We start from the raw sequence: 18,057 nt of genomic DNA, 5'->3' as shown, positions 1-18,057 counted from the left end.
GCCAAACTAAATTCCCTGAAACTGATGTCTTCCTCGTCGCACTTACGACATTTGCATTTATTATCTTTGTTCCACAATAAACTCACGCCAGGAATGTAATGGCGCTACCTTAACACGTAGTGTGTTGATTTAGTGACCTTAGTCGGTGTTCCGTCATTTTACTGGGATTTGGTTTTTATTTATTTATTTATATGGTAAAAGATGGTATATCGGGTGTGTCAAAAAGGTCGGATAAACTTTTAAGCATAGCTGGGGAGTATTTCAGAGATCACTAATTTGTAGGAATTTTTTTTGTGCAGACATCGTGTAGCCAGTAACTCTTTAAAAAGTAATGACCAAAGCGGCCACATTGCGCTATGTTATCTCAATAGCGATAGGTATTTTCATATTTGGTGGCGGAAACAAAAGACTGAGAAATGTCACAAAAATGTATTGTCAGTGTCAAATTTCTCATAAACGCCGTAAAAAGGAATGGTAAATTTAAATTTTCGCTAAATAGATTGAAAAAACAAATTCTAAGGAAAACAATTCTTGTCAGTGCTTCAAAAGGAAAAGTTATTCTCATATAATTAAACGTATTACAAATTATTTCTCTAGTTCGACGATGAATAACTTTCTTATTGCCAATTTGCTGAATTTCTGTCGACATCACGAACGTCTTTGAGAAATTTGACACTGACAATACAAATTTGTGATATTTCTGAGTCTTTTGTTTCCGCCATCAAATGTGAAAATATCTCTAGTCGAAATTAGCATCAAGTACAAATGTTTCCTTGGAAACCAGATATAGATATTTTTACAACAATTAAAAGGAAATATTAGAAATATTAATAAAAAAAAATATTATATTAAAATTATATATTATTATATTAAAATTATTATATATTATATTATATTATATTATATTATATATTATTATATTAAAATTATTATTATTATTATTATTATAAAATATTAGAAATATTAGAATGTTGTCATATGCTACTGCACATTTAAAGCACTTTTATCCACTAACTTCAACTTGTTAAAACCAAACTATTCTTTTAGATAAAACACAAAAATTAAAATACTTTTATGGCAATGTAAACCATACAACTGATACCATACTTAAGTGAACTAACAAAGGAATTTTTAGTTTCAAGTCTTTTTTCTGTAACTGTTAAAGAGGCCATATAATATTAAAAAAGATAGTACCAATTTTTTTATTATTTTTTTCGGTATCTATGAATAGTACCTAATATGTGCTAAAAAGTTTATCCGACCTTTTTGACACACCCGATATAGTTACTGAATAGTAGTTTTGTATTATGTTACAGGGAAAGTCGATTGTCAGGGAGAGTGTACTAAAAGCATCAGTAAAAGTTGGTTGAAAATAAACAGGTCAACTTTTCCTAGAAAGAGTTTATTATGCCTGCTGTGGTTTAGTTAGAGTTGATTCAGAGATGTTGCTTTGCACATGTAACCGCGCGCGCATGTCCTGGTTTTGATTATCGCCAGAAAAATGAAGCTTTCCACATTTATTGCAATTGGTAAGCTAATCAATCACTAGTTTTGAAAAGTTTATTTATAAATAAACTGTTATAAATAGGCTAAAATACAGGGTGTCCCAAAAATGGCGTACTAACTACTTACTACCGTATCCAGGATGTTTAAATGCACAAAAATAAATTATTATTATTTTTATTATTAACGGTAATACAATGTAAACAAAGATGTACTCGTACATCATTACCTTGCAATGTTAGCGTAGTGGATTTAAAATATTTTTTTCGATTTCCAAAGCTTCTAAATTCACTATTGTGCAGGATTAGCTATTGGTAGTGAGTAATCCTGTACTTTGTGATAATATGTACGATTAGAGGTACAGCTCGTCAAATGTTAGATGGCCGCTGAGATTCGGATGCGCAATGGTAACGGTAGGAGTGGGGACGTTACTTGTTCGAACGTCGCAGCAGTGGAAACACTGGTACACTCCAAACCATGGGACCATGGCTTTTAAAAGCACAGTGAAACATATTTATCGCGGAATCAGGCGATTCAAAATCAAAGAAATTCCTTTTCGAGAGGGTTTCCCTTGCCATTCAACGTGGAAACGCTGCAAGCATTCGGGCACTTTTCCAGATTCCGCAATATTATCGGACATTTTTGTATTTAATATAAAACAAAAATGTTATGTAATTATGTTATTAATATTTTAAATTTAAACGATTAATATCACATTATGAATTAGGTATATGGAATAATGTCTTTGATTTCGTAATACATAACAGTTTATTAAAATAATGAATAATTCATTGTGCCTCATCTTACCGTATTCGAATTCTGGGAAATTATTTTCGGCATTATGTAAAAGTGGCTGAAGCGCTGCGAATAACGAACATCTGTTTGTAATTATAATTTAAGCGAACGGTCCAATCGACTCGTCCACCGACAAAATAGGACAGGTACTTCAATAAAATTTACAGTGCTTTATGATTTTGAAATTTAAGGAGACGTAATTATCAAAATGTACAACGTGTGTTAACAATAAGAGCAACTTTATGGGTGTCATTTTCTAAAAAGGAGAAATGTAAAAATTACAATGCCGTCGAAAATTTAGTGGGAAAGGTACCTATTTATTATTATTTAGGTAATAAAAATTGCAGATCACAAATACGTTGAAGACTCGCAATACGTCAGTAGATTACAGCTACAGGATTAAAATCTCGTCGACAACGCGGAGTTAGAACAAGTCGATTTCTGTATCTGAGTGTACTTTTCAGAATTATACCCCACTTTACCGCTTCACCTTGTCGCATCTCGGTTCCACATCTTGCATCGCACTCCCTCTTTTGCGCATCCTTAGCGGCCATCTAAGATTTGACGAGCAGTAGCTGTCATGACTACCGTCGCCAGCGAGAATCACATCGCTGGGCCCCTACCATCTATACCAGCTGCGCGCCGTCGGAGCGTGCCGGACGATCCCCAGTCAAGCTATAAAAGGGATGCGCGCATGGACAATCATTCATTACATTCATTATTATTCACTTCATCATCCGAGCTCCCTCAAGAGTCTCACGCTCTACCTTGTTAACTTTGTTTACCTTAATGTAAATAAACTATTTACAACAACAAACACTGTTAAAATACATATATTTCAAAATAATTTTCCTGTTAAGTGCCACTTTCAAGGACCGCCAAATCAGCAAATAAGTCCAATAGAATTTTTTAAACATTTTTCTGACGTTTACGGTAGTCTCTTCTACACCGCAGTGCACCATTAGTACGCCATTTTTGGGACACCCTGTATAAATGAGATATTTTGTTGTTTCTGTTACCACCGCGTTTTTTTTTTGGGAAGGGGGGAAACGATGTATTGAACACAAACTTTGGAGTTTAAGGAAAGAAAATTAAAACTGTTAGGAGGATCGACGAAACGAGTATACTTTCACATGACCGGTCTAAAAAACTAAAACTCCAGGATACGGGGTAGTCTGGCTAGCCCTTCATTTGTTTTACCCTCCTCAGCGAAGGTGCTAGCCAGGGTTGTCACGCTCTTTCCTCGTGCAGGTTTTGATTTATTTTTTTTTTTATTAAATACCTAAATAAACTGAAAATGGTAAACTGTACATGCGACATCACCGCCCTTAACTTAACTATCCTTAACTTTCCCGCTTGACGATCGAAGTGCCCAACGCCCGGTCGTCAACAACTTAACGGATATGGGACGACGCAGCGTCCCGCTCGGTTTCCCGACCCTTAACAAAAAGAAAAGAAACAAACAAAATGACAACCAATAAATAAAAATCACCAAACCTAACCTAATTTACTATTTACAAGCGACACGGAGGCGCCGATCGAAGCCTGTCAACATGACATTTGACAACTCGGTTTCCGAGGTTCACCAAGTACATATCAGCTTCGCCCAGGCGGCGAAGAACCCGGTGGGGCCCCGTCCACTAAAACGGTACTCCCGACTGGCTTCTGGATTGGATCAGCACCATGCTTCCCGATTGATATTGTGGCGGTTGTTTCACAGCGGGGACCGGTCGGCGCTCCTCCACGTATCGAGCTTGGTGAGAACGGGCATCGGCTCGGATTTGTTGTTTCGACACAAGAGGGGCTATAGTCGCAGGCGCGTCCCATGAACCAGAGTAGGGAAGATTCTGTCCATAAAGTATTTTGCTAGGCGAGGCACCTGTGGCGGCGTTGCTTCGTCTTCGGATGGCGAATAAGACATTGGGGATGGAGCAGTCCCACTCGTGGTCCGGTTGGTCATGAAGATGGAGTCGGAGCGCTTTCTTCACTTCCTGATTTCGACGTTCGGTGGGGTTTTGTCTAGGTGCATAGGTGGCAGTGGTCCACCTACGGACGCGCCAACGCTGACAAGCGCGGACCCATCGCCGACAGTTGAACTGTTTGCCGTTGTCGGTAATGATTGTTTGAGGGTACCCAAAGCGGACAAAGACGTCGTCCTCTAGCAGGCTCACCAGGGTCTTCTATCCATCTGGTGAATATGTCCGTCACGACGAAAATAAAGCGATTACCTCGCAGTGTTTCTGGATAGGGTCCCATGATGTCGCAGGCGATGGTTTCGAATACTCGTTGGGGCTGCCTTGGTCGAAGCGGGGCATTTGGTTGATTTGGGCGTCTCTTGTACTGGGCACACAACAGGCAGCTTTTTACATAAGACCTAATATCCCGTTGACTTGTGGGCCAGTGGTAACTTTCTCGTACGCTTCGATGTGTTTCTTCCGCCCCGGGGTGACCCGCCAGTGGAACGCCATGATGTTCAAAGATGACTCGCTGTTGAACGACGTCAAGGACGTAGAGCTTGGCTATGGAACCGAAGCGCAGTTCTCCGTTAACAACGTTGTAATTTTCTTTAAAACCGTAGTGCCAGTCCACGACCGGTGGGTCGTGGTCTAGTTTGGAGCGTGTGCGGCTCTCTTTGCTGAGCTGCCCGCACTTCTCCGGCAAGAGTGATGTAAGATTCGTCTGCGTCGTTGATGGTGCTACCTTCGGTGAACGGAGCATTTCTGCCGTCGTTTTCGGAGGTGTCGTGATTGTCGGCGTTGAGGGCGATGTCGGCCGGGCAAGCTGTCGATCTTAAGCTACGGTTTCTTAGAGAAGTACGCGGCGCCCAACTCACGGTAAGTCGTGCGCCGCACACAACAGCGTAAATCTAATCAGTTAATACTGAAGGGAGAAACAATGTATTGAACACAAACTTCGGAGTTTAAGGAAAGAAAATTAAAACCGTTACGAGGATCGACAAAACGAGTACACTTTCACATGACCGGTCTAAAAAACTAAAACTTTTTTTTTTTTAATATAGCCTTCCCCTTTCACCATATTGGCCTATCAGGTACCTTGCGGTCGACAAATTTTTTCCCTTTTTTCCTTTGGTGGTGCGGCGGGGCTCCGGGGTACTTTCCCCGGCCACCCACGCCCACCCTCTCCTCTCCTCTCCTCTCCTTTTCTGGACTACACGAAACGCACACAACACAACATCCATGGGAGGCCCATCCGGCTTGGGATTCGAATCCTGCTGACCTCGCGGTGGTGTCAGAAGAGTGTCGCTCTTCCTTCCACCACCCTACCGTCAGCCCCTGATAGACATACATACACATCCATGGCCCGGCGGAGGTTCCTTCCTTCGAAAAAATCCTCCCCCTTCGGTGAGATTCGAACCCACTAGCGTCGGGACCGCGAACTCGGAGCACTGTCTTTGACAGCCATGCGGCCACCGAGCTACCCTAACTAAAAACTAAAACTTTTTCTTGTTATTTTCATTCTCCTTAGAAACAAACAAAAACCAAAAGTCGAGGGTACGTAGTTGCACCTGATTGGTTCGCGACAAACTCCGGAATACGGAATACGCCAAAATAAATTTCATTATTTTATTCAAATCAGAAAAGAATTACTATAAAACTGAAAACTTTACAATTATATTATAGTTTTAGTTATATTTATTGTTTGTTTAAATTATTGGGTAGCCGCTCTGAATTTTGAAATAATTTGTCATATTTTAAGGCCTTACAAAATTTTTATTAGCAGAGTAGCAGAGCCTATAATACGAGTAGTTATTTATTATACAAGCGGGCTAAATGAATGTTTAACGAGCGATGCGTTTAACAGCGCGAGCGGCGAAGCCGTAAGCGCGTTAACATCGCGAGTTAAACATTCATTTAGCCCGCGAGTATACTACAACTGTTTATCCAATTTTACACTAATAAACCTCTTCAATTTCGGTGAAGTTTCGGTTCCAGTCGAAACTGTTTTTCATCGTGTCTCGCTCGTTGTTGATATATATGATTATTATTAAATAATACTTATAAATGTTTAATTAAGACTGACATAAGTTATTTTTTTGTTTGATTTATAATAAAAATTGTAAGCATGAGGATCTTTTTGTTTATTTTTGGATTGAAGACAGACAGTTGTAGCTAATTATAAAGTTCTATGTCCAAAAAGTAATTGAATTCAAAAGTTTCGGTTTCGGCCGAAACTGTAACAGAGGCTGAAATTCGGTTTCGGTCGGTTTCACGAGTGATAATAAGCCAGGCGGAACTGAAAATGCAACCTACAATACATTTCCAAAGTTAACGTCGTACCTATTTTAAAGATAGTATTGTAAATTAAAATACGACGATCAAAATGTATTCGAACGATGAGAAAACAGACATGATCCTGATTTAAGGTGAATGTAAAAAAATGCCTCTGCCGTTGCGCCTTTATGCAATGCTAATATTTACCCAAAAATTTTTGTTTTTTCACAATTTCGTTTAGCCAAGTGAATAACATTTATATCAAAATGTACGAAACTGCACAGTAAACTGTTTTACGTTTTTTAAATCAAAAAACAAAATATATACATATTCACGTTAACTTTGCAAATGTATTGTGGATTGTATTTTCAATTCCGTCGGAGTCATTATCACTCGCGAAATACCCTGTAGGTATATTCCTTTGGACGTTATGAAATTATTTACTTACTTTCCTAATTTCTATTTAGAATATGTTGTGATAAGACAAATATTTTTTTTTTTCGTTAATTATTTTTCAAAAATGTATTTTCACAAAAGCTCACAACACAACAGTGGATTAGGTAGGATATTGAAGCAGCAAAAAAAATATTTAATTGGAAATTACACTAAATACACACTCTGCTATTCGTGTTCTAAATTAACATCAGAAACCTTAACCAATTTGGAGAATAGCCCATCCACATTTCCCAACAATGTCTGCGGATGGTCATGTTCCACTACTTCACCGTCATCCAAAACGAATATTTTATCACACGACAGAATAAATTTCATCCGATGTGCTATTTTAACTACCGTAGATGACGTTAAATAATTATCAATTAATTCACAAATCAAATTTTCAGTTTTAGGATCCACATGTTCTGAAATTTCGTCAAAAATCACAACTTTCTTCGGATTTAATAAAATCCGACCCAAACAAATTAATTGTTTTTGACCAAATGTGAAATCCGAATCTGTAATTTCCAAATCCAGGTTAGAAATTATTTCTTTTAAATCTAGTACTTTAACGACGTTCCATATTTCATCGTCTTTACATAATTTTTCAGGATCAATGTTTTCACGAAATGTTCCTTCAAATAAAACGGGGTCTTGTGGAATTACTGAAATGTTGGATCTGAGAGTATCTAGAGATAGCGTTTTGATATCTATTCCATCTATTGAAATTTTTCCTTCAAACTCGTACAGTCGAAAAAGGACTGAAATCAATGAAGATTTACCGGCCCCTGTTCGTCCCACGATTCCAACTTTTTCCCCTGGTTTTATCAACAGAGATATATTTTTCAATAAGTACGATTTCTTGTTGTTGAGAGATAAAGATACATTTTCGTATTTAATTTCTCCAAGAGTGAGCCAATTACTTAACACCAAACCAGATTTGGATTCTTGCTTGATGTTTGTATACTCAAAAACTCGTTCCACTGATGTTACGTGGGTTTCAAGTTCGGCCCATTTGTATATCGCAAATTGCAGAGGTACGCTCATCATGAAAGCTTGTGACAGAGCCAGCCCCACATCACCAGGAAGAATTCCTTCATCAAAAATTAAAAATTGTAAAATGACAAAACCAATGAAAATTGCCGTCATATTTTCTCCCATAAATACAAATGCTCTCATACAGCAAAGGTAAGAATAGGAAGCGGAAGTGTAGAGATTTTGATGTTCATCAAATTTATCAATCAACAAATTTTCAGCTTGGAAGGCCTTGATTGTTGTTAAACCTTCTAATGCGGAGTCAAAATATGCAATTATGGGTCCCTTTGCTAAAAAAATATATATTAAAGGAACCAGTTGCAGATGTTGCAAGATCTTACTCGAAGCGTCCATTCGCTTCAAAGCTGTGCCAGCTTTCAAATAGTAACGTCTTAAGATTATGAAAACAAGGAAAAATAATACCGTTGGGACCAAAAATATCGTATTAACAGATGTAGTCAAGTATAAAATTCCAAGTGTTTCAAAAAGAATCTGTAACAAAATTTAGTACTTAACGGAATTTTTTTTTATCGTATTTTGAATTTACTGCTATAATATGGTGTAATACAAAGGGTATGCGTTCGTCGATGGTTTCCAAATCTTTGGAAAATCTATTTAAAATATTTCCTAGAGGATTGTTGTCAAAAAATTTCATCGTAGCATTGATGACTTGTCTAAACATCTGTTTATGCAAGTTGACAGAGACCTTTCGCAAAAACAAAAAAAGAGCAAAAGCTCTACCTAGAGTTGTTATTGCAATTGCTATGATTACAGCGGAGTAAAAATATATGAAACGAGTATTTCTTTCATGTAATTCAGCAAATTCAGAATTGTCGTGAGTACCATTGACATAATTGGAAATTTCACTCTGTAAATTCACCCTAGAATTGAAGAATGTCACCACTAAACCGATTTATTTAAATAAGTACAATATGATCGAAAAAAAAGAGATTAAAGCGATTATGAAAAACAAAACTTCTGAGGATATGGCTTTTCTGAAACTATGACAGAAGACGTAAATATCACTATTTTTTTCGTTCTCATTTTGAAAATATGATTCTATCTTTAAATATTTAAAATATGTTTCTTATGTTTTGGAGAGGAAATAATTTTCTTAAATAAAATTAAGTAATTATCAAATTGACAAGTGATGACAATTTGTTACTTACACAGCAGTTTTCCACAGTCACCGCTTATCTCTTTTTCTGTGAAGCATATTGTATCGGGTGTTCATTTAGATTTATCCTCAAAATTAGCGTTGAAGTGTCGATTGTGAACGCAGAACAGATCACGGATCAGCTATTTAAATCTAACCTCATTTTTTGCGTTTTTTGTGTTTTTATCCTGCAGACGGACGAGTGGTGCATTCACAACGACTCTTCAAATAAATTTACTGGTTTATTTATTGATATTTATTGATGAACACCCGATATTAGTTTGATGCTTAATCACACTGAAAATAATTTAAGGACTCACCATTTACTTACAACTTTGTCTTTATAACTTGTGGAAAACTGAGCTAGTATAGATATGCAAAAGATAAAAACGAAAGCAAAACTGCTACCTCCCAATTTAATATATTGTTGATAAACACGCCAAGACACAGCTCCTGATTTTTTATCTTCTCTGTACACATTTAATCTGTTCTCTCCTTCACTTATTAATTTGCTGTCCACATCTGTATCCTCTCCTTCCCTCTGGTCGTTGTCTCTTAAAACGTTTTCAGTAGGTGTTTCGTTTTCTATTTTTTCAGTTGCTTCGGATGATGCGTTTATTGATACTATAGAGACATTCTGATTCATATTGATTACATTATCAGCCTGACAGATGAAGTTTTCATTATGTGTTATTAGCACAACTAGTTTATCAGCCAAAAACTTCTTAATGCAATTTTTGAATATGAAATCGGCAACCAATGGATCTAGACTAGACAAACAATCATCTAGGAGATAAATATCACTTTCTCTGTAAATTGCTCTCGCTAAACTGATCCTGGTTCTTTGTCCTTTGCTTAAGTTAATACCACGATCTGCCACAACAGTACCATCACCAAATTCAAACGAATTGAAATCGTGATATAGGGCACAAACTTGCAACACTTGTTGGTAACGTTGTACGTTGTATTTTTCCCCAAAGAGAATGTTCTGTTTGATTGTCGAAGGAAACAACCACGAATCTTGTGAAGCATATGATATTTTACCTTCAATGTGTAAAGCACCCTCACTTATTTCGTATTGTTTCAGCAAAGTCATCAATAGAACACTTTTGCCAGTACCAGTATTTCCAGTTAACACTGTTAAACCTTTCTTAAGGTCGAAGTCAACATCATTCAGAATTTCTTTATCAGCCACTGTGACTGTGACATTTCCTAAAGAAATGTGTGGTTCCTTCACTTCAGATTTATATTCTTCCATATTCCTTTTGCTACTAATTATTCTTAATAGTATTTGAATTCTTTTGGCAGCCGCAATGAATTCTGACGTGTGGAACATTCCATACGGTATGAGAATCACCAAGGTAAAAGTCACACTTTGAAAACAACCAACGACAAAGTACATAAGTTCAGCTGTGATTGTTTTTCCAGACCATACATAGGTCATTATTACCAAATATAATGTAAAGTGTTGAACTAATGTTGCTGAAACCGTTGTCAGGAACAACTTCATGAACATTTTGTGCAAAGTGTGCATTTCATCCCTGCAAAAAAGAATCCATCAATAAATTTGTTAACGAAATTAGAATACTTTGTACTTTCTAATATGATTGGTAGCTCTACTTAGGTATTTGTCCCAGACATACATTTTTGTACTTCTGATAGTCGACAAGACCTTTTGGATGCTGCGTATTCTTTTATCAGTTTTTTTGGATGTCTCGATCTTTAAACAAATAACCCTCCACACCACATAAACTAAAAGAATATGTTATCGCTAGTTAAAGACACTTTTGTAAATCTGTACCTTGCCAAGGTATATACAAGGTATATGAGAAAAGCAAGACTAACATAGTAGACCCAATTTTTTGGTACATGTTATAACAAATTATAATTGTCGCGAGAAATCCTGTCCACGTGTCATTAAATAGTTCAAGGAAAAAATCAAATGTCATAACATCCCTCGTGATCAAAGTAGTGATTTTCCCAATTGGAGTCTTTCTCAGTTTGGAAGGATGCAGATTGAAAATTTCTCTATACAACAAGGACGTCAATGCTGTACGCATTTTTATTGCCAGTTTTCCGGTTGCCAAAAGGTAGTTGTGTCTATAAACGGAATCGGTAAATGTGAGAACTATAACAAGTACTCCATAGAAAGATGTTTCAATTTTAGTCAGCTCGGTTTGACCTGGAATAAAATAGGAAACCAACTTTCCTATAACGATGGGCCGAACAACACTACAAATAAATGACTTTGTAAAAATTCATATTAATTAACGATCTAACATACGTGTGAATCACTGATATTAGTTTGGTGGTTCCAAGTAAAATGTAATATTTCCCAAATAAATTCCACAGAAGTGAAAATACCGAACACTTGTTTTCATTTTTTTGTTCATTCCATTCTTTTAAAATGCGCTTTCCCAATTTTTGGGAGTCTAGGTCGGGGAGAACTTCGTACAAGTCTTCTTCTTTTAGTTCTTCTTTGGCGCCACTTTTAAATAGTTTTAAAGTGAAACTAAAATTTTAACTTACAATAAGTTTTAAAAAAATTTGCACTGAAAATATCTTAGTACAAGAATGTCACTTTGGAAAATATGTTAGCTGTTTGCCTGGGATTGATTGATCTTTTTTGTTTTAAATAACTATCCATAGCTTGATTGTCGGTGAACTACAGATGCTCACTGCCTATTTAAAAAAAAATGTTTTATCACATAACATCCACATTTACATATTTGTGAGTCAGTTTGAATAATGTTCAGTTTGACCTTTTTTCGAAATATTTTGTCGTTTGTACTTACGTCAGAGTCTTACTGGTGACAAAAGCTTTGATAATAATTTATGATGTTTTATGTTGATTTTCCTATATTCAGACTGTCTTATAAAAAAAGGCCCAAGCTATAACTTTGCTATTGATAACCCAAATGAAAAAAATTATACAGGAAACGAAATGGCTCTAAACACACTACAAACCTGAGATATAATTTTATACCATCTACCCCCTTAATTGGTAATGGGCACCTTTTTTTTTCAAATAGTAAGGTATAATTTTTTTTATTGATTCTGTTATTTACTTATCGAGGACGTGTTTGCGCCCGAGCGATAGCGAGGGCTAACAATAGAGCTCGAGACTGGTTACCTCCCGAATTGTTTATTAACTTTTTTCCACTCTCAAAGTTATTTTGAATTGCATAGTTTCTTTTTGATTAATTAATTTTAATTATATTTATGTATCTACCACAATGCGATATATCGCACGATACTACTCGTAGAATATATTTCATAATGACTTACTTTACTACATGCCTTGTGAAAAAGTACATAAAAGACAAATACATATAGTGAGAATGAGAGGAATTAAAAGATATTTGGCTTTTGATTTTTCAACGAGAAAGTTATGTGAATCAGTCTGTATGTATGTTTTTTATTTTTTGGTAATAAAACAGTAGAAAGACTGTTTAAAGAACATATTAGTCATAATAATACTCATAAAAACGTGAAGTGATTAACTTGACTAATACAAAAACTAAATTTTATTTCATAGATTTACATTTTATGATCGAAAATATAAAATAAGACTGATTCTTAAAGTTGAAATACAATTTGAATACCTAGTTAATAAAATTCTGACCCATTTTTAATTTTTATAAATGATGTGAGATTCATATTTGAGAGATCGGGAATTTACTTTACCTACAGTTCCTTTTCTTGAGTTTTTTAGTGTTTAGACAGATAGCTTCTTTAGTAACTGATATTTTGACCATAAATATTATTTCTAAGTATTTCACCTAACATTTACTGTTTTACTGTATGTGCTTCTGTTGCAATCAGACTTCATTTAAGAAACAAAAGTTTAAACTATTAATATTAATTTTTCGTTTTAACGAGTTTGTTAAACACGATTTTACATAACAGATAACTGGATTTTATGTAGGACCGCGGCCTGTTTTGGAAATGCAGAAATAGAAAAACATACATTAAACTTATTTTTTGCACATCGTAATGAAAGTGGCACTTTTTTTACACGCAAAATCGTAGTGAAAGTAGTACATACTTTTTTGCATCATTTTATTCCATCTCCTTGGAGATGATTGTCAAAGCATACCTATTTTTTTTTTTCATAAATCCTTTTAGACCAAATTTCTCAACTTACATCGATATGCAAAAAAATAGTGTGTAGAGTATGGTCGGCCTGAGATATGACACTTGGTGGGGGTGTGCGTAGACGGAAAACAGTCGGACGAGTCCATCGTTCGTAAAATAGAGGTGCTCAATGGATTAAAAATCACTAATTGTTACTGTGACCGCTATTCTCTGCTGTGACCGGTTTTGATTGTTTTGCCACGCCACAGGAATATTTTGTCCTCGCAGATTTCCCCCACCAAATGTCATTTCTCAGGCCGGCCTTACTCTACAACACGTTATGAAAGTCTCTTTTTTTCACTTAGGCTACGCCCTCGTTAATCAATCTGCAAATTCGTAAAAAAAATATGACTTTCATAACTACTCGTAGTTGTACAAATAACTATGGCAGTTATCATTTTCATTTAATGATTGAAATTGTTTGTGATTTTAAATCAAATACAGAAGTTCAGAACCTCATTCTGAAATTTGCTATCATAATTAAAATTCATTAATTCAAATCCTTGATTTTAACTGGAATTCCCAAAATGTCTAACAAATGTTTTACTACTACGTTTTTCCCATGAATATTTATTAATTATTATTATTTTTGTTGGTGGGTTCGTCCCATTTGAAAGACACATTTCATTTTAGTACTACATTTCCACTTTTATAGCTATTAAGACAACAAGGGTTTTATAGACGATTTAAAAATCGAGATCGTAGTTTAAATCAGAGCGACCGCAGGGAGCGAGGATTTAATAGATCGAGATTTTTAAACTATAAAACACGCGTTGTCTTCAAGATTTTTTCTAACACTAACATCTTATCAGAAATTTTAATAAATTCAGAAATTATTCGAGGCGCGTCACAATACACAAAATGCGGAGGTTGCCGTGGGTACTATGGTAATAATATCAACAAATTTGGAAAAAAACAATTTTCATCGTTGAAATGTGCCAAAACGTTCCAGAAGAAATAAGAAAAAAGGGGCAATTTGTTACCAATGAAGTCTAAAAGTGCATACGAAAAGGTGTATGTTTCGTTTCAAGACCGGAACAATAAAAAAAAAGCATCAGGGAGGTAACGGAAGATGTCATTTTGGCTTTTCTTGATATGGGGTAAGCGTGTAGAACTTCATTAAAAGTTAATTCACACTACGGCAACAATCATTTGAAGAAAATGTAAAGATTGCCATTTTCAATGGCCGGGCACTTGCATTGGATGAAACAGCAGAAGTTAAAGAAGAAGATGTTATGAACAAGAGCACGAAGCTAATATGGCAATTCCAATTCAGTAATTGTACTTTTCACTTTTGTGATAATTACTGTAAAAATGATGAATAAAATGTTACTTGAATGATGTGTGTGAGCGTATTTTATGACTCTATAAGATACGTTGCTATTGACGACGTGTCTTATAGAGACAAGCGTATTTTATGGGAAACATAAGGTGTGAGCTCAAATGCACCATGGAAACAGTATAAGATATTAGTGTTAGAAAAAGGATTTATTGTGCCGACACAAGGATATGAACAAACATAAAATTTACAACTAACAAAAATTCCGCTTTCCCTATAAATGGTTTTTAGGACGTTTCCTTTAAATTAAGGAAAAGGAGAAAATCTCACTTCAGCGAACCTATTCGGACCATTACAAGGTCAACATTTTAAAATTCATGTAAAATTTTTATTATCATGTAAAATGTTTTGGATAATCTTGATAAACAAGTATTATTTACATTTTATTGCAAATTCTTTTTTTTTTTTAGTATAGAATGTGCGTCACATATTTTCATGTGTCATACTTAAATAAAGAATTTTTACATACATTTTACATACAAGTGTAGAATGGATTTTGGTACATAGGCACTTTACGTGCAATAGTGAAAATCCTCTGATATTGGCTCCCCTAATTATTTTTCAACAAAACCTTAAACACAAAAGTTGCAGAGTAAAAAAATTGTACCTAAATCCTTTCTATTAGACAAGCAAAATTAAATATTAAAAATCTACCGACAAAATAGCAGTAGCCATGTCCTTTAGAGACATGCAAGCAACATTTCCTGTATTCTATCCGGAGCGACAAATTCCAAGTTTGACATGTCAAATATCATATATTGTCATCTTTGGTTGTCACCTCGGTTACACTTCCCAGCTATTGCTATTTTGACAAATCCTTTCATTCTTTTTTCCATTATTGTGTACTTCCGAAAGATGTTAAAAAACAAAACAAACAAGAATTAGGAACCATTTTTAAAACTCTACAACTTTTGTATTTAAGGGTTTGTTCTAAAATAATTAGGGAAGCCAACATCCGAGGATTTTTACTTTTACACTTGAGTGCCTATGTACCAAAATCCATTCTACGAGTACACCCGGTATGTAATAGTTATCCTCGCTACGCTCGTGTTTCAATCTGGCCTCTCGGGCAATTAGAAAAGCCCAATTTACACAGAACCTCGTTGCATACAAAATTTTATTGTTTGAAACGACGTCCCCAAAGCTTCCAAATCTATTAAAAATGATTTCGCATTTGCTTTTGACAGTTTTAACAAATTTTTCAAGAAATGTCACTTTGAATGTGTTGTCTAGGGCAACGGTCTGCTATTTTTTTGCTTTAGAGCAGTTTAGAAAAATGAGAATTTATGACAGTTGAAAGCAATAAAATTAAGTTAATTAATTCTTTGGTATATTCGTATTAAAGCTTACTAATTATTGTCCTGTTATTGATTTTCTTTTGGAGAGTAAAGGATATTATTATCGGACCCAACATTGACCCGATAGTAAATCGACAATGAGGTGAAACGTCGTCATTACAGATATTGTTACCAAGTAAAAAGGAGGATATGTTTATGAAGCAAGGAGTTGTCATTGCTTCCCAATCATCAATCCAGATTGTCTACCGAGCATCCACCACACTTTTGCTAATACCCAACTTATATTTATCGTTGCTGCCAAATTGTCCAGAAGATCTAATAAGACAGGTTTTCAACACGTGTGATCAGCTAAATTGTGTCTTATGTTGAGGCACTTGCTCGGCTGACTTAAATCTTGGTCATTTTTTTACATTCTCGGATGGCTCAACCTCATTTTGTCAATGTGTATCTTTTTAGATCACTGTCATTTTTCTCTTGTTTTTTATTTTCATACAATGACGCCCTTGGATTATTCTTTATTTTGGGATGCAACATGAACAACTATATATTTACCAGAATCTCATAAATGATCATAAAGAATGAATCTTATTCGTAAAAGAATAATAAAAAATAATAAAAATAAAAGAGAATAAAAATAAGTTGTTTCTTAGTATACGTAATGATCTTATATGTTATTTGAACATAAAATCCCTAAGGTTACACCATATATTTGAAATATCACGAAGGAAGCGAATATCAAATTTTTATCAGTCAAATTGAAAGGAGACTAGAAAAATTATGTTTTCTTAATGTTGCCCAGGAAGACTTTTTTTGTATATAAAAACAGCTTAATTTAGCCAGCTCTCTATTGGTTCTTTCTAATCATCTATAACTTAAAAACTAAAATGCATTCACGTTGTTTTGGCATAATGGGAGGCCATGGAAATTTTGCATTTAATTTGGTAGTAAAGTCTGTTGAATTAGGTTATGTTTTTCTAAGTTTGAGGGTATAAATAGCGTCAATATCCAGTATATTGTTGTCAGTTTTACTAACTTGCAATAGAAGAATACTCAGACATCGCGGGAAGTTCAGCAACATGTTATGTTCATTTTGATAGGTCCGCTTGTTAGGCACTTTAGTGACGGAAATCAGACAGTGTGTCCAACATTAAAAAAATAAATCATGGCCACCCATTATGCCAAAACAATGTGAAGGGTGTTTGTTTAAACCAAGGTTTAAACCTATAAATTATTTGAAACCTGAAGCCCTTAAATTCTGTTCCGCAACAAGGTTCAAATGAAAAGAATTAACCCTAAATAAACATCTAACATTTTATCTAAAATCGCTTTTCTGTGATCGATTAGTAACATGTTGTATCAACTTTAGAATATAATGTAAACTCATTTTTAATATATGTAGTGGTCATGGCTCAGGGGCAAGATACTCAAGAGACAATGCTCAAGGTTTCAAGATAGCTTATCACCCATACCGCCCGGGTTCGATTGCCGGTTAAAACATCAGGTTTTTTCAAATCACTACCATCTTTCGGAGGAGATGTAAAGCTGTCGGTCTCGGCTACTTACTTAGTAGTGGTCGTTAGGTGATATTAGAGGCGCTTGCGTGACCTGAAAACTTCTAACACTTGTACGATTATTCGATTATTTATTTTTATTTTTTATTTTTAATATTTGACGTTATCAACAAGGAAAAGGAAAAAGAAGAAGAGAAGTGCTGCTCCATTATTGTAGAGAGAAATCCTAAAAGTTTAAGGAAACAATGATCAATTCAATTGTCAGAAAAAGAATATGAAAGAACTGAAGTTCAGACCTCATGTATTAGTAAAAATTTTGTAGAAATGTTTATGCATTTATGAATTAATAATTTTATTCAGAAAATACACACAGGTGTTTAACTTCGTCCATAAAAATATTAATTTTTGTTAACTAATCTGTCATAGAAGATTTATAACTCTCTTCAAGTTGGTAATAAAAGTGACCCCAAAATTGTAAAAATTATCAACCAGAGTCCATAAAAACACTATATTTCTGGTTCCACTATAAACGGATAACTCTCTTTTGGAATCGAAAAAGTTAATTAGGTATAACAGCACTAACAATAAAAGAAGATTCCTAAATCACAACAAACTA

The 18,057-nt window shown here is 35.0% G+C and overlaps 3 protein-coding genes across 9 annotated transcripts in view; 1 reads left to right on the top strand and 2 right to left on the bottom strand.

The window, feature by feature from the left end:
• LOC138132115 (sialin-like) overlaps positions 1-18,057 on the top strand; it is an 84,744-nt gene that overhangs the window by 55,345 nt on the left and 11,342 nt on the right. The gene's annotated exons all lie outside the window — the stretch shown is intronic.
• On the bottom strand, positions 3,939-5,016 carry LOC138130407 (uncharacterized). The gene is made up of 3 exons (XM_069046850.1): positions 4,717-5,016; positions 4,527-4,638; positions 3,939-4,456 (listed from the first exon to the last, which is right to left on the bottom strand). The coding sequence occupies exons 1-3, from the start codon at positions 5,014-5,016 to the stop codon at positions 3,939-3,941; spliced, it is 930 nt and encodes a 309-aa protein (XP_068902951.1).
• On the bottom strand, positions 5,179-17,097 carry LOC138132113 (ATP-binding cassette sub-family C member 4-like). Of its 3 annotated transcripts, XM_069049498.1 has the most exons (9): positions 12,844-17,097; positions 11,727-11,838; positions 11,441-11,668; positions 10,958-11,388; positions 10,752-10,908; positions 9,477-10,697; positions 8,548-8,881; positions 8,342-8,492; positions 5,179-8,290 (listed from the first exon to the last, which is right to left on the bottom strand). In XM_069049498.1, the coding sequence occupies exons 2-9, from the start codon at positions 11,801-11,803 to the stop codon at positions 7,152-7,154; spliced, it is 3,738 nt and encodes a 1,245-aa protein (XP_068905599.1). In that variant the 5' UTR covers positions 11,804-11,838; positions 12,844-17,097; the 3' UTR covers positions 5,179-7,151. The 3 variants fall into 3 exon arrangements, with proteins under 3 accessions (XP_068905599.1, XP_068905598.1, XP_068905600.1); XM_069049497.1 differs by having other exon boundaries at positions 11,727-17,097; XM_069049499.1 differs by lacking the exons at positions 5,179-8,290; positions 8,548-8,881 and having other exon boundaries at positions 8,365-8,492; positions 9,565-10,697; positions 11,727-17,097.

Source organism: Tenebrio molitor, chromosome 5 (genome assembly GCF_963966145.1).
Source record: "Tenebrio molitor chromosome 5, icTenMoli1.1, whole genome shotgun sequence".
NCBI lineage: Eukaryota > Metazoa > Arthropoda > Insecta > Coleoptera > Tenebrionidae > Tenebrio > Tenebrio molitor.
Note: the sequence above shows the minus strand (reverse complement) of the source record. Positions and strands in the feature narration are given on the sequence as shown.

Coding starts and splice junctions, on each gene's coding strand:
- LOC138130407 (XM_069046850.1), bottom strand. CDS start 5,016: ATGCTCCGTTCACCGAAGGTAGCACCATCAACGACGCAGACGAATCTT. Junction 4,639..4,716: donor CGGAAGAAACACATCGAAGC/GTACGAGAAAGT, acceptor TTGTGTGCCCAG/TACAAGAGACGCCCAAATCA. Junction 4,457..4,526: donor CTATCCAGAAACACTGCGAG/GTAATCGCTTTA, acceptor TGAGCCTGCTAG/AGGACGACGTCTTTGTCCGC.
- LOC138132113 (XM_069049497.1), bottom strand. CDS start 11,803: ATGGATAGTTATTTAAAACAAAAAAGATCAATCAATCCCAGGCAAACA. Junction 10,909..10,957: donor CTTGTATATACCTTGGCAAG/GTACAGATTTAC, acceptor ATATTCTTTTAG/TTTATGTGGTGTGGAGGGTT. Junction 8,882..9,476: donor GACAAAGTTGTAAGTAAATG/GTGAGTCCTTAA, acceptor CTTCAATTCTAG/GGTGAATTTACAGAGTGAAA.